The sequence below is a fragment of the Carassius gibelio genome, chromosome A17 (genome assembly GCF_023724105.1).
Source record: "Carassius gibelio isolate Cgi1373 ecotype wild population from Czech Republic chromosome A17, carGib1.2-hapl.c, whole genome shotgun sequence".
NCBI lineage: Eukaryota > Metazoa > Chordata > Actinopteri > Cypriniformes > Cyprinidae > Carassius > Carassius gibelio.
In genome coordinates this window covers 2568464-2593486 of record NC_068387.1, presented here as the reverse complement: position 1 = coordinate 2593486, position 25023 = coordinate 2568464, and the positions used below count along the sequence as shown (strand labels likewise).

The window sequence follows — 25023 nt, the reverse complement described above, 5'->3', positions numbered from 1 at the left end:
ACAGCACAGAGTGAGCTAATGACTAGAGACTTACTTGCGGACATTACGGGAATACGCTTAAAGGTCAGGAAGCAGAAGTGAAGACTATTAGGCAAACCGTTAGGTGTGAACTTGAAAACATCACTCTCTTTAGAGACTTTTGACAGTTTGTCTTATAAAACAACAAATCCTCTGAAATTCTTTTCTCTGTTCCTTGTGTTTCCAGGGCAGCCCTGGTACAAAAGGCCCACGAGGTGAGAGGGGAGAGTCTGGCCCCAGGGTAAGCTTATCTTCCTCCTCCATCTCTAGTTTATAAATTACCTGCTGAAGAATGACAAATGGTCAGATAGTGAAGTAGACGTTGAACAGGTTCCTCCATCGATACCATCAAGAAACCATTTCACTCTGCACTTCTTCCTAGAGTGCTGAAACTGGGTAATTGAACAGGATTTAAAGCTGGTCATTGCAATTGCAGGGTTCAATGGGCCCACGTGGGGAGCAGGGTCAACCTGGACAAATGGGACCACCAGGCCCACAGGGCCCTAATGGATTGTCTATTGCTGGTGCACCAGTAAGTAAATCACACAACTGTCCATTTCCATCTGTGAAATTTTAGTATTGCCGCTCATAGAAATGAATTAGTAAATATTAAGACCTTTCTTGAGTCTGAAACTGCATTTGAAATAGTGTTGGTATTGTTCACTAAAACTCAAACTATTAAAATAGTTTTAGTTAATTAAAATGAAGCTGAAATAAAGTAAAATAAAATAAAATATAAACGTTAACGTTAATAATAAACTTAACCAGCAATTATAAAAGCTGCTTTGGCAACTAACTGAAATAAAATAAGTTTAAGTACTAGAATTACTAACCTTAAAAACAGAAAAAAATTAATACATAAATAAATAAATCTAAATATAGAAATATAGAAACAAATTTATAACATTTAATATTAAACATTTGAACTAAAATGAAAACTGAAAGTACGGTAGAAAAATAAAAGCTAATTCAAGCAAAAATATTAATAAATGATATATACGTTTATTGAAAATCAGTAGATGTTTACCTTTTAAGAAAATGTTCTCAGAAGGTCAACATAATTTTTCCTAACTGAAAATTCACAATGTTCTAAAAACGTGCCAAGGTTTTTATAGACTGATTTGAATGTCAGATGAACACATTTAGGACGGGTCAGGCATTGAATGTGTTTAAAACTGGGTATGTTTCATGTATGTCTGTTTTATGTTATGTAATATTTCCTTCATTTTTGTTTTTAAACAAGTTATGAGACACCAATGCCTTCTATTTCATCTTCTATGGGACATTAAATCTTACTCCTGTCTGGCTACAGTACTGCATAGTGTTGCTGTAATTTATGACTAAAAGACTCAGACCCGTTTATTTAACGGAGCCAGCACTTACTCGCCCCCTTAACCCTCATCCACATACGGCTGAGATGTAAATTCTATTCAGTGTCATGTAACAGAGGATTGAGGTGAAAGCTTGCTTCATTTCTTCCATTTACAGGGGCGGCCCGGACCTAAGGGAGACCCCGGAGACCCAGGTTTATCTGGACAGCGGGTAAGTGCCTTTTTGTTTGAGCTGTTTTTAAGTGCTTCGTGTGTTGTATTGGATCCTGGCAGGTCTGTGCAGTGTGGGGTCAGAAGATTTAATGTGTTTATCAGATAAATGGCTTTATGATTGCATTCAAGCTTAAAAAACAATCGGCAAACACAACCCACATCCTCACAAGCAGTCAGATTTACAGCAGGGCAACAAAACAGGGTGGGATGATTGCTAACACCTTCATCATGACGTAATTTGATTTTTGACTTCCAAAAGAAATACACAGATAGAAGCACAAATGTCTGTACTTATTTCTGTACAGGATGAAGACGTTTATTTGTACACGTATTCATATGGTTTAGAAAAACCTTTCCTTTCTTCCATGGAAAGGTTGAATTTAGTCATATCCTGAGAATATTTGAAATTGCTCAGCTTTGATCCATGAACCACCGGTGTGATGAATGAAATTAAGTATTTTTCCTTCTTTCAAGGGCCTGATTGGTGCTCCAGGTCCAGTCGGCCCTGTTGGACCTTCTGGAGCAAGGGTAAGATTGCAACTTGTCTCTTCTGTTTTGTCAGACATATTCAGGGGGTTGTGTTAGGCCCATCTCAATGGCATCCTTAAATGTTCTCCAGATTTAATTAATATTCGCTATTAGTTAAAGATCTTGTACAGTTCATGATGGCATATGTTTTTGTTCAGGGTCCACCAGGAAATGAAGGCCCGTCTGGACCAAGAGGTCCATCGGGACCAATGGTATGTAATGTGCAAGCTTTTGAATATTTGATGAGAGTGAGACTTTCACGTCAGTTAAAAAATTCAGCAATATAGCATGTGCATTACATTTTTTGTTCTTCTTTAATACAGTTCACATTTCTTTCACAAATACAGTGAATTACAAGGACTTATAATATAATGGAATTATATCCGATTACACACACAAACACACACACAAACAAATTAATTATATAATTTAGTAATATAATGCAAAGACATTTACTTTTTTTTATTATTGCTTGAATGTCTAACTGCTTTTGAGGTAACACTTATTTTAAAGTGACATAGTTGCACACATTACTTGTTGTAATAACAACCAAACCCAAGCTTTAACCGTATAGTAAGTACTTCACATTATTCAGTACTCATTTGTGTAATTATACTATTACAGCATCACCTTAAAATTAAGTGTAAGCATTTTTGGAGCCACTGGAATTGACACTTTAAGAGTTATTCACCCAGTAGGAATTTAATTAATTTAATTAATTAAATGTGTGTATGGTTTTTACCGCAACTATCCAAGCTGTCATGTCTAATAGGACATGTGCTGTTCATAAGGCTAATTTTAGTTTACTTATAGTTTACTTAAAGTAAATGTTGAAATAAAAAAGTTAGTTCCAAAGGAAAATTTAGTTTAGCTTAATGTATTAAATCAGCACACACACACACACACACACACACACACATACACATTTTATAATTTTATATATATATATATATATATATATATATATATATATATATATATATATATATATATATATATATATATATATATATAAAAATGACAATTACAAAATGCACACAATTACTAAAACTATAAAATAAAATTATATTAAAACAAAACTAGAAAATCTAAAAAAAAAAAAAAAAAAGTTATACTATGAATAAAAACTTAGAGTTTAACTCTTAAAAGTATCTCAGTGATACTAAAATAACACTGCTGTTTATTTCAAGGCGACCTTGCTGCTGGTTCTCTGTGTTAGTGATTGTGAATGAGCTGGTATTGTGAGCTCAGGCTATTTTTCAGTAACTAAATGGCAATTATAATTAATATGAGTAATGCTTAACGAGATTAATATGTTTAGGGACCACCAGGATCACCTGGAATGCCAGGAAATACAGGAAACCCAGGGAAACCTGGAGACACTGGCATGGCCGTATGTACATTTGGCTCATTCTAAATATTTTGTTCTAAAGATATTTATATAAATTAATGCTATACAACTTTCGCTTGTGTGCCAATCAACCTAACCAAACATATGGTCACTAGCTATAGGCAATTTGAGAGATTTCTGACTCATCTTTTCTCATCTGTCAATCCCAGGGACCTGTTGGCATGAAAGGAGAGAAGGGTGAAAGGGTATGTGTCGCTTTCATACAATTTGCATTTTAAGTCATGCATTGTACACCCTAGCAAACGCTAACAAAACCTTAGCAACCACTCTGCAATGCCCTAGTAGTAACCATGAAGAACACTCTTGCAACTGCACAGCAACACCTAATAAAATCCTAGCAACCACCTAGCAATGCTTTTGCTTGAGCAAGAACAGTCTGGATTATTGTATTTTCTGTTTTCCAGGGAGACACCGCGTCACAGAATATGATGCGCTCTGTAGCAAGACAAGTCTGTGAACAATTAGTCGGCAGTAAGGCACTTCAAAATAATAACAAAAAACAGCAAAATATTCCAGCCACTGCTGTATCAAGTTTTGTACATGTTAAAACAGAAAACGTTTCATTTGCTTGTAGGACAAATGAGTAGAATTGATATGATGCTGAACCAGATCCCCAGTAACTACAGGAGTAATAGTCCTGGTGCTTCTGGACCTCCGGGCCCACCTGGCGACCAGGGACCCCGTGGAGAGCAAGGTCAGCCCGGACCCAACGGGTTCCCAGGAAATCCAGGATCGCCTGGGTCTCCAGGAGAAAGAGGTATGCAGTTACCTCACATGGAAAGAAGTCTTTTCAAGATGGCAAATTAAGGCATCTTTATGTGTCATAGTCATATAGATTTGAGGGTGGGCTCAAACACCTTGAATGTATTTGTGTATTCATTGGTTTGTTTAAAAAAAGGGGGTTTCACTATTGAGATTTGTCTCAAAAACTGAAACAAATGTTTGATGCACATGATTGTAATAGAAGGCATTTTCCCCTAAAATCATCCTCATGTATATACTTGCCATTTGATGTTACTGCCAAACAGACGCATATGGTTTACAATTTATATGCATTTACCCATAACATCCTAGGATCGCCCGGAGAGAAGGGTGAAAGAGGAAGTCCAGGCATTGGCACTCGAGGACAGAGAGGATTACCTGGACCTCCTGGTATGTCTTTGTGCAACTGTACGCCACCTCAGCCTAACCGGTCCATTTCACTGCTAATTATTGCCAGAATTTGTACACACACTTGCCTTTCCAAGGCTTCCAGACATAGACTATCTAAAATCTCCTGATTAATGGAACCAATTCTTAGTTTCGTTAACGTGTATTTAACAACTGTGATTTCTACGTTGTTATTCCACATCACAATGTTTCTCATTCTGGGACTATTTAGACATGATAGATGACCATTAGCACAAATTGATGAATCATTAAGACATGATTGGCCTGTTACACAACTGCGGTCAGGAACAGCTTTTCCCCATGGATTGTTTGGATAGGTTGGCTCAAACGAGTGCTGACCCCTCATCAAACCATGTTGTGACAGCTGGTATTAAGAGGGAGCACCTAGCACACCTAGATTCCTAACTGATGACGAGGAATTAACAGAGCAGCCATCAAGTGTTAGACAGTGTTTTAGGTTATTACATGCGGTTTTTGGTCCAATAATGAACACTTCTGTTTTGCATTCTGTTAGTTTTGCATAGTTTGCACGGCAACTATGCATTCTGAATATATATTCTTTAAGAATTTTTTTGAAAAATAATAACAGTAGTGTTTGCCAAATTGGCAAAGCACTCGAATTGAACCTGAAATTCTCTGAATATCAAATCTGAATATTCATAAATATTAATTGTCTTTTAGGGATGTTAATTTCGGTTATTTTTCCTAATCGACAACTGACACTCGTTAATGGATTATTAACTGTTAACCGACAAGATTATTGTAAATTAGAATTTAATAAATTTAGAAAGGATAAGTGTCTGTGACCCATTCGAAATAATAACATTTGTTCCCAGGGGGTATTTTACATGCACAAAAAGCAGCAAACAATGAATAAATAGGCCTGTACGAGAACAAAATTTTTACTTTAAAAAAAAATAAGAAAATGAATAAAAAACTGTGCAACAAGTAGCCTAGTATGCAGAGTTTCAGTTCATTTTGTGCTGCGCGAAAGAAAACCAAGCGGCAGAAATTGGCATCCAATTTTTCTTTAGGCTTATTTTACAAAAGCACGAAGATTTGTTTTTATTCTGAATGTACACAAATAAAGACAAACCTTTTACAATTCCAAATATCTCTACGACTAAAAGGAGTAGTTGCTTCCAATGTTAGATGGAAAATATTTAAGTGCATTGCTACCTTGACAATGCAGCCTGTTCATTATCATAATAAAATACAGTCAGCCGAACATTTGAAAAAAAGAAAGAAAAAATAAAAAAACAATAATCAGTTTAAATATTTAGCTAGTAAAATCTGTGCTATTAAGTGTTATCACCATACCGTCGTGATGTTATGCAAAACATCTTGTTTGACATAGATATTGGAATGCAAGTGAGGTAGGCTAGGCTACATAATAAATAATAATTTGGCATTCAAACACATGACGAATATGGAGTCATTTGATTTTGTGTTGAAAGAGATTCCCAACGTTTGTTTCAGTTTTGTTTTAGAATTTATATTGCTATAGCTTTTTATATTTTTAAGTCTTGTTCTTTTGTAAATACTGTTAATTGAAAGGAGATGTTGTGGAGTAAGTGGAACTAAAATAGCCTAGTTATATTTACAGTGGTTATAATAATGTTTCTAAACATTTTGAGTCAGCCTATTTCTGAAAGAAATAATAAAATGCGACTCGTACATACTTTTCTTCTTATTTATTTATTTGTTTTTACAACTTTTTATAACCTACGCATAGCATATTTTAACCATGCAGCAAACCTTTTTTAATATTTTGATAAATTACTGAAAATATATAAATTACTTTTTAAACTGTTTAACTGATTGTATTAATTGGTCAAAATTCTTAACAGTGGGTTAATGGTTAACCGGTTAAAATGAACATCTGTATTGTCTTTAAATCCTCTTGCCTGTTCAGGGCCAATGCAGAAGATGTCACAGATGTTATAACAGTAATAATCTGCACCCAGGCCTCCTGCTACACAAAAACCTGGAAACAATTTTCCTTTGAGTCAACAAGGCACTTCCATTATCATAAGAAGTAAAGCTGGCCAAAGTGGTAGCTTCCAAGCTGAGCCATGATCACAAGGTCGCAGTAATCCAGTTATTATTGGAGAGAATTTGTACAGACATGCTTAGCATTCTGAACGCAGTCACTCCTGATACACTCATCCCACATCCCATCACAGAGGCTCTAAATGAATTATTCGCTCCATGGTAACTACAACAAACACAACTCTGCACTTTCTCCAGGGGACGCATTTAATTACTATCCAGTCTGCTAATGTTAAACCGCACATTTCCAGGAGCTAGAAAACTATGAAGAAAGGGAAACATCTCCCTCGTGCAAACTATGCCAAGACGTCTCTGTGAATTGAATACATGGCGATTGTATACGTACAGTGGGAGGAAGCTTGCGGTGACTCACTGTTTGTAGTTTGACTTGTGTTTTCAGCGGAGGCTTTATTGGCAACACATGTGCTGACTTCAGAGTTCATGAGAGCGAGAGTCAAGGGACAGCATTCCAGTTTGGTTTACACCGTCTAGACAGAAAATGGTTGGGGTGGGGGATTTACCCCTTCTTCCTTTTAATTAAGAAGTCAAAATATTTAAATTACAGTGCTCAAAATCACTTTTCCCCATCCCTATCCAGTGAAAACCTAGAAGCGAAGTAAAGGGTGCTTTCTTATACCTCCTCTCTCTGCTTTTTTCCAGGGCCACCAGGGCAGTCTCAGATAGGACCCCCTGGTCCCTCAGGCTCAGCAGGGCCCCGTGGCCCACCAGGGCGGCAGGGTGGACCTGGAGTCAGCGGACCACCTGGGCCTACAGGATACTGTGACTCCTCTCACTGTGTCGGCATCCCTTACAATGGACAGGGTTATCCAGGTGAGCACAGTATGAGTACGGTTGATTCAAAACTAGTCTTAAGCTCTGTCCCCAAACCTAGTGAGCTGTCTTGCTGTGGTGTGTTGAGCTTTTCTTAAATTAAACCGAAGCCTCATATAATTTGAAAACAACAGTTCCACCTTGTTTTTCTATTTAAAATTAACACGTAATGCATTATACGAGCATTAGACATTTATTTTTACATTTTTATTATTTTTGATAGAATTGAAAAGAAAATGTATTGTCTTGCTACATCTACCTAAACACTTTAATGTGTCCAAAACAAAACAACATAATATAATATCACAGATTATAGAGACATAATTAGATCAGTTAACCTAAAAACTGCTTTGACTGAGATCTTGATATTCAGATGAAATGACAGAATGAAGAAGATCATATCTATTAATGCAATGTGTCGAGGTCAGATTTTGACAAATCAAGGTCTTTTAGAAGGCAGCATAAACCCATCTAGCTATGTAGCTCAGCAGGGTTTGGAAAAGATCTTGAGAGTAAGTGGCTTATCATATGATTGCTGTGTCTTTGCTTAACATAATAGCTAATCGATGAAGAACGGCATGTTTATTCTTTTGAAAGTAGCGGTTTTGCCACTGAGATGAACTAACACAATCTTTAACCCATTTCAGGTTTTGCGTAGTATGCTATCTAGACTGCCTGATCCCTTACACACCCCGCGCCAGCGAGATTAGCACTCGCTCTGAGCTAAATAAGGATAACCACCATGGATATGATTGCTGAATGATAACCAACTCTTAAAAAACAACCAAACCAAAGAAAGGACTGGACTGCCACTAACACCAGCTGTGCGCTACTATATCATACTGGAGCTAGTGATGGTTATATACACGTGGCCTGTTTGTATCTAGATCAGCTGAGAACGCATGTGAAACTACTAACAATGAGCGTTTAACAGTGTTCAACAGTGGTGGCTCTTCATAAGGGTGAGATGACTGTAAATAAACAAGGTTTTCAGTGTAAATGTTAACAGGTTAACAGCAGTGATCAAGCTTGCGACTGATAACTTGCTTCTTGCTGACGTTTCATTTTAAATTGTGGTTTTTATATTTGATGATACATGTAGGCAACGCTCAGGTTAAAAATGCAGTGTGTGCCATTTGCATATGCAACCAGCAAAGTTTTCGAATATGTTTGCAGAGTACTACGGTTTGATATTGTGATTTATATAATTGTATGATACCTCACAGCCAGTTTTCACAAATGCATTCTTTTATACACAAATGTTAGATTAGTGATAGTTTTGGGGGAGGGGGATAGTTTTTTTGTTAATAAAGGAATTATTTTTCTATTAACACTATGTATGAATGAAGAGTTGAAATGACCCAAAAACACATGCTCAGCTGGCCAAATAATATTTCCAAGCAGGCCCCTACCAGCCAGAACCTGAAACCTATGTAGTGCCCATACCAGCCCAGCCCTTGGAAGATATCCAGACAGAGTCACCAGGTTTACGATACCAGCGTGGAAAGAGATCCCTATCAAGAAAGGAAGCTAAAAGTATAGAAACATAGAGTGAACGTGTATCTCATGTACTGTCAAAAACTGCATTTAAGTCCAGATCTAGCCTCGTTTACATGCAAATTTAACACAGTCAAGCGGAGAGGCTCGTAAGAAATCTGTGTGCCTGCCGATGGTTCCACAATGTGTCTTTGCTTGTAACATAACTGCATTTTGTATTTGTAAGAAAGTCATGTTTAGCACTATGTCCTGTAAACACTACGAACTGACTCCCTGCACATATGAAAGTTTGCAAAGTGTAAACGTTCTTGCTGCAGTGCATTGTGATGTTCTTTCTCTCTCAAGGAAAATGACAAACTTCTCTTAATTCTTAGACCTGGCTTTTGTTTTGTTATCCTAAACTGAATATTTATCTGTTGTATACCAATTCACATCAAAAGAGGAATTGCATGCCTGTGTTGTATATTTAGTAAGGACGTTTACAATCAGAATATAGTTGTTTTTTTCCAATGATATCAGTTGAAATGCAGTTGGAATTTGTTGCAAGTCTATGGACATAGAATTGTTTTCTTCATGTCTGAATTGCACATTGTGAATTCCACAGCCTTATGTTCTAATTTATTTCTGAATCAGAAGAGGCATTTTTCAATAAAACTACTGAAAATGTTTAAGTGCTATTGTCACTTGTTCTCTTTTTAATAAACTGCATTTGAAATTACACTCAGTTCCTAAAAATGGGATTCCGAATTGTGAATTGAAATTCTAAGAAACAGGCTAAAAGTCTTGCTTTTAACATAAACGTTTTACAGTGAAATAAAGCACTTTAGGTGAGCTCTATACAGCAGTGGAGTGTGTATTTCCAAAGAGAGCAAAAGTATAGAGGAGATCAGATGTTCTTGTGAATGCCAAAGATGTTCATTGAGATATATTTTGTTCTGCTACATTGGAATTGTATCTGAGATGTATTTGACACATTAAAGGCAAACAGTCGTTATTTGAAGTTTTCCTCGAAACATTCTCTCAGTCTATTTCAGTGACTATTTTCAAGACCTTTTGATCGAAGGAACATAGAGGAGATCTGAATAAATGAAAAGAGTCTGGAATGCTGGATTATATAACCCTCAGTTTCTGATATTATACTTGGGGCCGGGTCACAAAAGTGTACAGACACTGTTTAATGCAGAATCTTTCACTTTCATTTAAACTCTTTGATACTGTTGTTCACCACAGGAGCAAATGTTTTCAAGCCATATTTTTAACCATTTAGGGTGAAACATTACATCCAATCCACCATGGGTGTTTCTTAACCATAATCCATTTTTCTGACATCTTTTGACTTTTTTTTTCTTTTCCCAACATGAAAAGTTCCAACTTCTAGAACATCATCCTTTCTTTTATTCAAGGAATGGTTAAGAGCCATCAGTCATTGAAAAGTCTTTTTATAACCAGCCTATAACAAAGCTACAGGAGCCCAATACAAAGCTGTCTGTTTCTGGGAATTAGTCCAGTTCACATCTCCTTCACAGTTAACCTTTGTTCATACAGTTTTCATCAGAAACTCTAGCAACATCCTCAGTTTGTTGGCTTGTTAGCGGCTGCAAAGCCCCTCAAGGGCTCTCTTTTTTTCATGGTGTTTCCTCAAAATACATGTGCTCTCAATTAGAGCTGATTGTTTTATGTGGACTGTTTTCCTGCATCTTAAGCCTAAAGTGAAAAAAAATCCTTTAAAGGCATTTGCCACAAATGGTCTATACCTCTGTGCACTTCCTCATCTCTTTCATCTGTTTCAAAGGAAAGCTGTTAACGTTAATCGTTTCACCTACTGCTTTTTTTTATTCTAACTCATAAAATAAAAGCAGGGTACATCATGTATTTACAGTACTTTCAAAACCCAGGTAGGAAATGTTTTGTCATACTGGAGATTACGGCATAGAAGATGATTATCAAATCAATTTTACAATGACTACATCTCAGTTTATGCATCCACACTATAGTATAATACACCCCATAGTTGTGTGTTTAAGTTGCAGGATAATTGCAGGGTTCTGTGTTCACGTGCAGAACAACATGCATGTGTAACAGATATTTAGGCTAAACATCTAGTTCAGTCATGAAACTCCAGGGTTCAATTAATTTTCACCAGGGGTCGAATTCTGCAAACGATACCAATTCATTCTGTCAAGTCGACCTATGCTATATATATATATATATATATATATATATATATATATATATATATATATATATATATATATATATATATATATATATTTGATATATATAATCAAAAGATGGTCACAAGATAAATATTCAGATTTTTCCCCCAGTAGTCTGTTTTATTCAAACATTAGGTAACACTTTAGAATAAGGTTCCATTAGTTAATGTTAGTTAATGTATTAATTAACATGAACAAACAATGAATAATACATTAATTACTGTATTTATTCATCTTCGTTAATATTAGTTAATGAAAATACAGTTATTCATTGTTAGTTCATGGTAATTCACAGTGCATTAACTAATGTTAACAAGCACAACTTTTGATTTAAATAATGCATTAGTAAATGTTGAAATTAACATGAACTAAGACTTATAAATTCTGTAGAAGGATTGTTCTTGCTTAGTTCATGTTAACGAAAGTAGTTAACTAACATTAACTAATGGAACCTTATTCTAAAGTGTTACCAAACATTATTCAAACAATTATGAACATTTTAGCATTTAGATACTGAAGAACTTTACCCGTTGAATATTAAAAAACAAAAAATCTGCATCTCCATGTCTGCCATGCAAATCTACTGTTCCTGCTCATCTCCTGACTGGATCTCGTCTCTCCACTTTCCCTAATTGCAGTTTCAATTGTTAGATCTGTCAGCATTTATATTTTCTTACTTAAAGAAAATAAGTAAGGGGGTCAAACTGTAACACCGTGTGTCCCAACCAGACGTGACGCAATGCGATAAAATTTATCTTTTCTTGTAGTTTTTGTCCTAACCACACAGAATTCTATTTTAGAAATGCTTTTTTTTTTTTTCGCGACGTCGTGGCAGGAACAACATACAAAATATGACAGTGATAATCTTAGGAAATGATTATTTACTTTATTCAGTGATAAAATGGTATAATATGAGTTTAAATATTATTTTGTGTTGTCTTTATAGCCCTAGTGAAAGCAACAATATATATTTTACCTCAGATTTTTTTTTATAAAAGTGTTAAATAAAACACTTTGTTAAATAAAAGTTTAACTTTTTATTTTTTTATAAAAGTTCTCAGGAACCACACTTCAATGGTTTGAGTCTTACCTATCAGATAGGTCCTTCAAAGTATCTTGGAGAGGTGAGGTTTCCAAGTCACAACATCTAACTACTGGGGTGCCTCAGGGCTCAGTTCTTGGACCACTTCTCTTCTCTGTCTACATGGCATCATTGGGTTTTGTCATTCAGAAACATGGCTTTTCATACCACTGCTATGCTGATGACACTCAACTTTACGTCTCATTCCATCCTGATGATCCGATGGTAGCTATTCGCATCTCAGCTTGTCTAACAGACATTTCTTCCTGGATGATCGACCATCACCTTGAACTCAGCCTTGCCAAGACAGAACTGCTTGTGATTCCAACAAACCCATCGTTTTATCACAATTTCACCTTCAAGTTAGGCACATCAACAATAAGTCCTTCAAAAACAGCTAGAAGCCTTGGAGTAATGATTGATGATCAGCTGACTTTCTCAGACCACATTGCTAAAACTGTCCGATCCTGCAGATTTGCTTTATTCAACATCAAGAAGATCAAGCCCTTTCTTTCGGAACATGCTGCACAACTCCTTGTTCAAGCTCTTGTTCTGTCCAGGCTGGACTATTGCAATGCCCTCTTGGCAGGTCTTCCAGCTAATTCTATCAAACTTTTATAATTAATTCATAACGCAGCAGCAATATTAATTTTTAATGAGCCAAAAAGAATACACGTCACACCTATGTTTATCAATTTACACTGGCTTCCAATAGCTGCTCGCATAAAATTCAAGGCATTGATGTTTGCCTACAAAACTACCACTGGCTCTGCACCCATTTACCTAAATTCGTTACTTCAGACTTATGTGCCCTCTAGAAGCTTGCGTTCTGCAAGTGAACGTCGCTTGATTGTGCCATCCCAAAGAAGTCGCTTTTACGGACTTTTAAATTAAATGTTCCCTCCTGGTGGAATGAACACCCCAACTCAATCCAAGCAGCTGAGTCCTTAGCCATGTTCAAGAATCAGCTTAAAACACATCTCTTCCATCTTTATTTGACCCTCTAACTTTAACACTCACTATTCTAATTCTATTCTTAAACAAAAAAAATCTAACTACCTTTCTAATCTTTTTGTATTCTATTTTCTTTTCATTTATTATGCAATTGTATGTGTGTGTGGGTGTATGTGTAAAGACCTCTATCTAGCTTGCCCTATTCTTTTTTAAATTATATCTGTTTTCTTTTTCTTTTTTATATTATTTAAAATCTCATGCTACGTGTACTGTGTTAACCTAACTGAGACTTGTTATAGCACTTATATATCATTGCTCTTTTTGTTGTTTTTGATTGCTTCCATTGTCCTCATCTATAAGTCACTTTGGATAAAAGCGTCTGCTAAATGAATAAATGCAAATGTAAATAAATTATGCTAAAGCAAACAAACTGTGAACACACTGTGAACCAGCATCCATAACAAAGATGGTACCACTAACTCAAAACTTGTCAGTCCATTCACATCAGAATCATCTATTTTCAGTGTCCACTTTTCTTTACTTAACAACACTCATCATGATTTTTTTTTTAAGTGACAGTGACGTGACATTCAGCCAAGTATGGTGACCCATACTCAGAATTTGTGCTCTGCATTTAACCCATCCAAAGTGCACACACGCAGAGCAGTGAACACACACACTGTGAACACACACCCGGAGCAGTGGGCAGCCATTTATGCTGCGGCGCCAAGGGAGCAGTTGGGGGTTCGGTGCCTTGCTCAAGGGCACCTAAGTCGTGTTATTGAAGGTGGAGAGAGAACTGTACATGCACTCCCTCCACCCACAATTCCTGCCGTCCCGGGACCTTTCGATTGGGAGTCCGACTCGCTAAGCATTAGGCCACGACTTCCCAATTTTGTTATCACATTGTATATTTACACTGGATGTGACAAAGCATTGCAAATCACTTGAACTCTGTGTCACTGCATCATAAATATAACGATTTAGCAGGGGATTTTTCACGCATCACCCCGCTGCATCCAGTGCAGACAGCATCACGGATTATAAGTTCTGTTGTACTTTGTTGCGTTGCACGCATCCGTTGTGGACACGATGTAAGTTAATGTCGCTTTCTGATGCTGTGTTTTAATTTTTATGACACTTTATTTGAAATTAGCACGGGCCAAACATTTTATCTGCCAGACATTTTTCTTGGAATTTCTTTTCTATTGAGGAATCCTGCTCTAGTCCTTTACATATAATCTGAGAAACAATCACATCATTTACTTTATGGCACAAGCTGTTTAGCCTCTGCTGATTCTGCAGCCAATGAGAATAAATGGTTTTCCTCTGAAACCCTCCACCTCCCCAGCACCACCTGTCTAGATCTGCTATGGTAATTATGATTGCCTTTTGATGCAGCAGCATGTGAAGCAGATCTACGCCACCAAGACTAGATACATTACCATTTTCATATCTGTTACAATGCTAAAACTATTCTGAATGTTGTCATGAATAAAAGGTGTTATTAATGTGTTATGTGTTATTCATCTTTTGACTCAGATGTTGTACTACTGATTGGAATTGGAATTGGCACTGCAACCAATCAGAAGATATAGGAAAACTGGACAATGTTTATGTTAGGGAATCTATGTTTGAAACAATAGCTCAGATGAAGAACAGCCAGGTGAAACAGTTACTATTTTTGTGTTCTTTATGTGCTATTGCTTTTCTTGTAGTAGGTCAGATTTCATTTGGCAGACAATAAATTGAGTAAAAAATATCACAAACATTTATAATGACCAAATAGGGACCACAGTATCATACGCAACCAGCAACCTAGATGCTGCATAGCAACACACCCAAAACCTCAACACAAGCAAACACTGCTCATTTATTCTTTTCAGAAAATAAACAAATCTAGTTGTATAACAACAATCAGTTCGGGCTCAGCAGACATGACCGCTGCTTTCCATTTCTGGTGACATTTCACGCAGCTTGTTGCTGTGGAACTTTTCAACTATAGCAGTAAAGTAGAAGCTGTATGGTCATGTCATGGCAATTTTGACCCATAAGCTGGCAGACTGTGAAAAATTCCTATGACTTTAATCATGGCATCATGGATAAATCATGGAAAAGCATGAGGGTAGTATCCCACTATCTAAAAACAGCATTTGATATATTTAGATTTGACAGAGATATAATTTTTTTTTTTCTTTATTGTGTTACACAGTAAGAAAAAAGAATCTGTAATTATACATTATACAGACATTTCCTTGAACCCTAAAACACAACATACAAGCAACATATAATTCAAAATATGGGTAACCAGCAAAAGCATAAAATATCATTTAATTAATAAGCCATTAAAGGTACAATAACTTTTAGCTGCTAGAAGTCACATTTTCAAAACAATAACAAAGTCCAAGAATGCTCAACACTGTAAAAACGTGGAACAAGAATCATGGTGCAACATTGAGCAGATTTAAATTTAAAGCTGCAGTCAACACTTTTCATTTAATTTTTATTTTACTTGATACCCGTAGTGGATAAGTTTAACTCAACAGCAGCATTTTTGTCAACATTTCAAAAGTATAGAGGGTCAAATTGATTGCTATGAGGGAACATGGTTCTCAATTGTTTTGATAAATTAACAATTATTTTCTTTAAAAGTAGATTTTTCTCCTGTTGATGTATTATTCAATAATAACCTTAATGATAGTATATTATATAATGATTATATAATGATATAATACCTTTAATGATATAGTTTACATATAAGTGTTGAGGCAATAAGAACATGCTTTGCACCCAAATTACAATGTGTGCAATGTCTTTAGCAAGCATTTAGCTAAACTTAACTAACCACTCTTTACACAAACAATGTTACAAAAGTCCAATGCCCATAAAGATACTAAACAATTAGTAAACATTTATAAACATCTATAAATGATGAATGATTAACGTCAGGTACTGCAAAAAGAAAAAAAAACACATGAACAAATGATTAATAGATTATCAGTTAAGATGAATTCAGGTCATTTGAGACACATTTTGCCATTGAAATGACTGCTCATAAAGGTACTATTAGTAAACATTTATAAACATTTACAAATGATGAATAGTTTCCATTTTAGATTGGACACTGCAAAAACATGAACAAATAATCAATAAATGATTTGTTGAGACGTGTAAATAGTAAAGTCTACACAACAAATGCAGACCAAATATGTGACACAGACTTTGATTAATAAATGCATTTATTTATTTTTCTTTCCCAAAGCATTTGTAAATGTAAAATGAGCATTATAAAAAGTACTTTATCAGGTAAACTTGTAATTATTGTATACTTTCTGCTGAAGTAATTTGTAGATTTTTTAAAAGTACATGATCATATGAATTGAAAGTTTAATGACATGTACAAGCATTTCAAATTACATTAAATATTGATCTGTTAATTATAAGGCAATGTTTAATAATTAGATTAGTAAACATTAACTAGTGTTATCTCACATTTCTTGCTATGTGAATGTATATCAAATAATGATCCGTTAAGCATTATATGTTTGTTAATAATTTATTAATGAAAGTTATTATAAAGTGTTACCAAAAATTTCTTCAGCAATTTTTTCCCCTAATTTCCCCTACAGAGATTTCTTATCTGATCCCAGTCATTGAATTCAATCTCATTGTCTAATATGTAAATGTAAACCTCCTCTAATCATTGTACAGCTGCTGCTCATATTGAGAAACCTCTACTTTGTTTGATTTAGACATGATATGCCTTTTGGGAGGCCTGCACCATTCATGTGAGAAACTTGTAACTCATTGGTCAAGGGCAAACATGGAAAATATACTTCACTAAAATATTATTATTTTTTGGTGGTGGTGGGATCTTTTTACTTCCCATGAAAGATGTTATGCTGTCTTAGTGACTAATATTGTTGTTGAACACATTGTAAAATAAACATCTCTTTGGAGTGGACTTTGAGATGTGTATGTGAATAAGCATAATAGGACCTCATTAAGAATATCTGCTTGTTATGTCTGACATCAAACAGCAGTCCTTACGTCATACTTAACAAGAGGATTCTCCTATACTATAATATGTATTGACTTTCCCAGTGTATTGACTTGCATGGTTCAACTATTTGCTACAGGACTAGTACTGTGCACTAAAAAAGCAAGTAGGATTATTTTTTAAATTTTATGATGTACAATCTTTTTAAATACCATTGGCAAAACTAGCACATACTGTATAGTGCCATATACCTAAGATATATATATATTTTGTCCATCCATTTTTTCAAGGCACTCATTATTTCAAGCTTTGAAATTGGTTTAATCAAAGTCTTCTAAAAAGACACAATCACTTTATATGATGAATAGATTTTACATAGGCTTTTATTCACATATATATAAATATCATGCCCCCAATTACCATTACAAAAATCGCAATCTCAAACATTTGCTCATTCTTTGTATGTGTCTTTAAAATAGGGTGACTCTGTTGCAAAAGCTTACAGGACAAGGAAGCTTGATTTCAAATTTGATTTCAAACCGAATTGAATTTACAAAAAAAAAAAAAAAAAAAAAGAAATTATAAAACAAATGACCTCAATTCAGTTTGAGGTATTCAAAATATGACAACACTGAATTTTTATAAGCAAAGATTTATGAGCCATATACAGTATGTTAGGACTATTTATGTAGATAAATGGAACATCAGATGGCTTTGACCTGTAATGACTGTGAAATGTAGTGACGTAGATATTTGTACAAATCAGAAAAAATATCCCAATCCAAAACATTTTTAGAATAAATTTACATTGTAAATATATTTAAGTTCCATCTTTGATTGTTGAAAGACTTTCTGGTGCATTTCACTTGCAACCAATAAAACGTCTAGAAGGATTTTCATCGGTCAGGTCTGGATCTATTCTAAATGGTTGATAACTTTTGACAAAATTTAATCCAGGAGCAAAGATAAATTATTTCTACCTTAAAAGCACATAGAGATTGCGACTGCGACTGCACACAGTCTGCACACAAGCAGTCCATTTGTATAAATTAGGCCTATATGAGAGCTTGCATTGAGTTTTCTGTGATTACATGACAGCGTTATCATTTGCACAGGAATTATTATAATTATGCGGAATACCCACAATCCCCTGCACGGACACTCAGACTGTAATTGAAAGGAGACGGATGATTGTCAAATTCACTCGGAGAGGAGAGAGATGCAGATTGCATCGGTGAGTCCATAAATGATGCTGAGCTCCATCTCTGTCTGATCAGGTCTTCACCTGCTGCAGCGGTTCAGATGTCAGCGGTCCCTTTTATTGGTCCCTTCATGATCAGATATTTTCATTGGCTACTGAAGTGCTGTCAAAAATCTGAATATCAATTCAAATTGCGGGCGTACTCAGTAACGAACTATGATTTAAAAGTAACAAAGTAGATTATTTTGCTTAATTTGTATTTAAGTACAAGTAAAAAGTACAAGTACCTAAAAAACTACTTAATTACAGTAACGTGAGTAGTTGTAATTCGTTATCTACCACCACTGTTCAGTTTTTCCCTGGTGCCCATTAGTTTGTTATGGTTATGATCTGTTTTGTTTTTGCTTTATGTGATTCTCTTTCCCCTGCTTTGTTTATTTATATGGTTTTTGATTAATTTGCTCATTGGTCATTATGTTAAATTCCTCCACCTGTTTTCCCCTCTTTTTTCTGCCTTATTTAAAGTCTTCTTCCTTTTTGGTATTTTGTTGGTTATTAGTTAATTTTTGATGTTACTACCTGTATTGTTTCCTTGCCTGATTTTTATGTGGATTACTTTTATATTAGGTGGCCTTAACTACTATGTACATAAAAAAAAATAAGTACAATGTACTTACTGTGTTCACATTGTATTGTAAAACACTTTTGCTGCTATTGAGGTGGGATAGGGTAAGGTTAGGGAGAGGGTTGGAGGTATGGGTAAGTTTAAGGGTGGGTTAAGGTGTAAAGTATGGGTCAACAGTGTAATTATAAATGTAATTACAGAAATGAAATACAGATGTAATTACATGTTGTTGTTTTTTAAATATAAGTACAATGTAAAAACATGTACGTACACAATAAGTACATTGTACTAAATTATTATATAAAATGTAAGTACATAGTAGTTAAGGCCACTTAATATAAAGTGGGTCCAAGACTTCTTGTTGTGGATTATTCTCATCTTCCTTGCCTTCCTCTGAGAGACTGTAACAACGTTATCTAGTAGGCTAAGATTTTATGTTTGTGCACTGATAAGTCTGAATCATAACAACATTACCCATAACAGCTTCCCTCATCTTTGTGCCAAATGGAAACTTTTACAGTGTGGTTCCGGTGCTGGTCATTTTGTGGCTGCCGCCCTGTTGGTCAGCCTTTGAATGCTGATGGAGCTGTGAGATAACTGAGGGAGTAATTGGGAGTCAATTACCAGGCAATGGCAAACAGTCAAAGAACTCTAAAGTAGGACTTTTCCTTTTCTCCCCTTTCTTGTTACGTTTTTTAAGTTTCACATCCAGAATCTGAACCATGTTGCTTGACATTAAGAGGTCAGCACAAACTTTTCCCTTGACAGGTTTTGGCCTCCTGTAACTTGCGTACTGCATGAGCTCAGTTTTTGGAGCGCTCTCGTGTAGCTGCTCCCAAGAAGTACAACTTACTGAATCACAATCTCAGAGGAAAGTGTTTTTATTCCCTTGGCATAATTCAAAGAAGGTCATTTGTTTCATTTTAACAATATTTGCAATCAGCTTAGGTCTGATTTTATGAAATTGCGTAGATTTCATGGCAGTGGCCTCATTTATTCAATGTTCTCCAAAAAGCGCTGATGGATCTGTTGATGGGTTGAATTTGGAAATTTAGCATAATAAAGGCACTGAAAGAAGACATCCTATAAAAGTGTGCCAAAAGTAGTGCTGATTTTTTATTTGATCCTTAGAAATCATATAAGCATAGACACAATCTACATTATGTTGTATATCAGATGACATAAATGGATTTATGAATGAATCCCTTCTGGTGCCATCAGCCAATCAACACTGTCAGCCACAAAGGAAATATTCTGTCACATGGCATTTTTGCCTAATTTGAATGGCTCAAAATAACCTGGCTGCATAACCGAGCACCACTGAACTGCAGTTTTTAGTTAATAACAACATATGGCCAAGCCTTTGATTCATTGGCTTCATTAATGACACATTTAGAGGGAAGCTTTTGAAGGCATGGTCACTATTAACTATTTAAATAAGTCAAGTTTAATAAAGATTCCATGAGTTTTTATTTAAATTAAAAAGCTATAAGTCTGCAGAAATGATTTGCTGCATACAGTAAGCCAACAGGTTGTGACTGAACACAAAAGTTTTGATTGTTTCAACACAGTATGACTGAATCAGCTGTGATTCCTCCATCTGAACATTAGCCATCTTGGCCCCTGTTCATGCTGTTCGGTCCACTGGGCCAAGTTTACAACTCAACAAATGTAGTGCTGTGCCATGAGAGCTGAATTGCCCTCCCTGTGTTGGCTGAACTACTCAGTTGAGTGTTGACCGATTTCAAGGGTCTTTGTACAGTGAGTTTAGTGGCAACAACCTTTCTGAAGGTTTTTCGAAACCCACTCAAAAGGAATGGAAACTAGCCTATAGGTTTTCAGTGTCCAATCACAATTGAGAGCAGCGGGATTTTATTTTTTTTTCAATAATTTTAGCTCATTGCTCAAATGAGTTTTTCCCCTCAATTTCCCCTCAGATGTCTGAACAAGCAGTACTGTATAAATACATTTGTATTAGTAAAGTACATTTATCAAATGTGTTACATGCAAACTGAAAATTCAGTTGCTTGTTGTGGAAGAGGAATAAAAGAGACATATAAGAAGTATAGTGTAAGATTATCCCATTGGAAAGAAAAATCAAAAGTGGGATCTCTTTAACATCTCAAATATTTATCCTAGACAGAAATTAGGTTACTCTAAGATTGAATGGAGATTTTAGCTTGAGTCTCCTGCTTCTCAAACTTGTCTCCTGAGACAAAAACTCTAACAATCTAACAATGGTCTCCTTTAAACATTTAAAAGAGATCTCAACAATATCACAAACTGTGCTCAGATATTTCTCCTAGTCTAAAGACTCTGGTGGTCTCATACAGTATGTCTCTCTTTTAAAGCTTCAGGAGAGATCACAACAAAATCTCACACTGCTCAGATATTTCTCCTTAACACGAGACTCTGGATCTCTACCATTGATCTTCTCAGTAGTTTAGATTCGAGATCTCAAGAACAACACACACTCTTTAGTTAAGTAATCTGGGGGTCTCATATTTCTCTCCTGTAATGCTTTAGAAGAGATCCCAACAACTTTACAAAGTGTGCATCAAGTCAAGTACTTGAAAGGCACTAAATAAAAAGGGTGGGTGGGAGGGGTGCATAATAAATTCAGAGTTAAAGGCTATAGTGAGAGAGAAATTATGCAGACATAAGGATAATGTTACTTTTCATAGGACAATGTTTATGTACTTAGGCACATCATTCGTTGTTAGAAATAGTAATGTACCGGGTGCTTTAATCAAAACTGATCTACAGAAAATGTAACCCTGGAGCTTTCTTAGCTGAAAGGCACATAAATTGCTTATGACTCAGTATTGATTAATTTACTAATTTGATTATTATTACATATTAAATGGAAGAAATGTTTGAGCTCATATTGAGGCATTTGACTTGGTGCACACTTTGTAAAGTTATTGAAATCAATTCTGAAATTTAGAAGAGACAAATGTGAGAGTTCTCCTGTCTTTAGTGTAGGAGAAAAGTCTGAGCACAGTGTGTGATGTTGTTAAGACCTCTTGTAAACTTTTGAGGAGACAAATGTGAGAGACCCAGAGTCTCTAACTAAGGAGAAATATCTGACCACAGTGTGTTAAGTTGTTGAGATATTTTCTAAAGCTTTAAAAGACACAAATATGGGAGCTCTCGAGTCTTTAGCTAAAGAGAAAAATCTGAGCACAGTGTGTAAAGTTGTCGAGATCTCTTCTAAAGCTTTAAAGAAGACCATTTTAGGTTTTGTTCTAAAGAGACAAGTTTGAGAAGCAGGAGACTCAAGCTAAATTTCCTTTCAATCTTAAGGTAACTTAATTTCTGTCTAGGATAAATATTTGAAATGGTAAAGAGAAAGAGAGATTTCTTTTTTTATTTTTCTTCCCTCTGGTTAGCTTCAATGTCATTTGTCTACACCATTTCAATCAAAGACAATACATGCATTGTCATATTTAAAGTTGTTTCATGCAGACAGTGTTTTAACAGAGGAAACCATAACGTCTCTGTTATGTATGGTAACCCTTGTTATCTGAAGGAGGGAACAGAGATGCCACGTCGGTGATTTAATAATTACATCCACTGCCGCTGATCACTGTGTGAGTATAAGAAGGCAGCATGTGCAATGCATACCAGGTCTTCGCTGAGGAGCCAAGCCGGAGACCCGGCAGCTCAGCGGTGGTACAGCAATCATGGCAACCTGAACGGGCAGGGCACACCCTGAGCCTGATAAGCCAGGGTTATGGCATCCACAATCCAGTGGGCAATCCTCTGCTTAGAGACGGCATTCCCCTTCTGCCAGCCTCCATAACAGACAAAGAGCTGGTCTGAGGTCCTGAAGCTTTGAGTCTGGTCTACGTAGCATCTCAATGCTCGGACAGGACAGAGCAAAGCCAGGGCTGGGTCTACCTCCTCCAGGGGCAGCGCTTGCAGGTTCACCACTTGGTCTTTGAAGGGTGTAGTGGGAACCTTGGCTAGGCCGGGGCCTCAGAATTACCTGGGAGTCAGCCGGCCCAAACTCTAGACGCGAATTGTTGACCAAAAATGCATGCAGATCCCCTACCCTCTTGATGGAGGCCAGTACAACAAGGAGCAGAGTTTTAAATGAAAGAAACTTGAGCTCCACTCAATGCAAAGGCTTGAATGGACCCTGCTCTAGTGATTTAAGCACTAGAGTCAGGCCCCAAGAGTGTATAGATGGGGGTCGGGAAGGATTTAACCTTCTGGCCCCTCTAAGGAACCTGATGATGAGGCCATGCTTACCCAAAGACTTCCCATTCACGGGGTCATGGTCATGGTATGTAGCAATAGCAGCAACCTGGACTTTGAGAGTGGAGGGAGACAGCTTTCGCTCCAGCCCTTGCTGCAGAAAGGAAAGCACGACCGCAATCTGGCATTTTTGGGGGTCTTCTCGGAGAGAAGAACTCTACTCAATGAACAGGTACCACTTCAAGGCGTAAGCGTGTCTCGTAGATGGTGCTCTTGCTGAAGTAATGGTGTTCACTACCTCTTGGTGTAGGTCACCTAGAACCTCCACATCCCGTCCAGGACCAGACATGGAGTTTCCAAAGGTCTGGATGCGGGTGCCAAATGGTGCCCCGTCTCTGAGTCAGTAGATCCTTCCTCAGAGGAATCGGCCAAGGAGGGGCTGTCATGAGGAGCATTAGCTCGGAGAACCAGGTCCGATAGGGCCAATACGGCACTACTAGCAAGACTTGCTCCTCGTCCTCCCAGACTTTGCACATTGTTTATGCTAGAAGGCTCACTGGGGGAAACGCATATTTGCGTAGGCCCCACGGCCAGCTGTGTACCATTGTGTCCATGCCAAGAGATCCCTCGGTAAGGAAGTAGAACAACTGGCAGTGAGCAGTCTCTGGTGAAGCAAACAGGTCTACCTGAGCTGCTCCGAACCGTCTCCAAATCAGCTGGACCATCAGTGTAAGTGATGCTGCGGCTGCCATATGCCATTGCATCTGCTTACTTCTTATACTCACACAGTGATTAGCAGCAGCTGCATGCAATAATTGACCACGCATTGCATTTGCATTGGCTCGTTTAGTTTACACTCAAAGTAGATTGGTCTATCGAAGCGATATCCCATTTTGCGTCGGTCACCGACGTGGCGTTGAGAGTGACCGACTGAAAGGGAATCTATATTTACATACATGTAAAAATGGTCAGTAGAAAGCTAAATTTTAATACAAAAAAAAACAACAACAAAAAACACTGGGACACTAGTGTTACATTTGTTAAAAAAGGAATTTCTATTATACTGAACATCTTGCTCTAGCAAGTCCTTTCTATTATGTTTGGAAAATGTGGTGTATACAAAGCGGACACTGAAGATAGATTTTAACTGGTAACCTTTGATATTCCAAAATGTTTAATGCTGTTTAAATGATAATTTTAGTATTTACAATATTAGTAAAAATGTATAGTTTCTCCTAAAATAAAACTAGTATCCTCAGTATAGAGTATCCACTGTCAAGAGCCATAACCTTGTGGGCATTGCATCGATCTAAAGGCACAAATATAAATACAATATAAATTGTGTCAATGCAGCTTCACAGTGTTAAACAGGAAAAATGTGCTGATAAGAGGACATTAGAAAACAGCCAGATTATCAGTTAAAGACTGTTCATTCTTGATTCAGTGATGTCTTTGTCCAGCTCAGTTCAGTTCAAAGTCTGCATTATTGTCAATTCTTCCACATGTACAACACATACTGTGCATGCAGAGAATTTAAATTGCGTTATTCTCAGACCCTTGGTGCATACAGAAAACACTAATAGTAGAGCATAAAATACAGATATATACAGATAAAATATAAAATACAACTATACAAATAAGGGCATTTAAGTCAGAGTTCATTGGTGCCTGGGGCAAAAGAGGGGAGGGCGG

General features: G+C 36.5%; 1 protein-coding gene across 8 annotated transcripts in view; it reads left to right on the top strand.

The window, feature by feature from the left end:
* Positions 1 to 9722, top strand: part of LOC127933343 (collagen alpha-1(XII) chain-like) — a 74916-nt gene extending 65194 nt beyond the window's left edge. For 3 of the 8 annotated variants that reach the window (XM_052530276.1, XM_052530273.1, XM_052530278.1), the window contains 12 exons: positions 206 to 259; positions 455 to 550; positions 1507 to 1560; positions 2037 to 2090; positions 2249 to 2302; positions 3412 to 3483; positions 3651 to 3686; positions 3906 to 3972; positions 4076 to 4258; positions 4576 to 4653; positions 7384 to 7554; positions 8956 to 9722. In XM_052530276.1, coding sequence (XP_052386236.1) covers positions 206 to 259; positions 455 to 550; positions 1507 to 1560; positions 2037 to 2090; positions 2249 to 2302; positions 3412 to 3483; positions 3651 to 3686; positions 3906 to 3972; positions 4076 to 4258; positions 4576 to 4653; positions 7384 to 7554; positions 8956 to 9104 — 1068 coding nt within the window. In that variant the 3' untranslated portion in view covers positions 9105 to 9722. Of the gene's footprint in view, positions 1 to 205; positions 260 to 454; positions 551 to 1506; positions 1561 to 2036; positions 2091 to 2248; positions 2303 to 3411; positions 3484 to 3650; positions 3687 to 3905; positions 3973 to 4075; positions 4259 to 4575; positions 4654 to 7383; positions 7555 to 8201 lie in introns of all 8 variants that reach the window. The other 5 variants (XM_052530275.1, XM_052530277.1, XM_052530280.1 and 2 more) reach the window with 2 other exon arrangements.
* The last annotated feature ends 15301 nt before the right edge of the window (positions 9723 to 25023 follow it).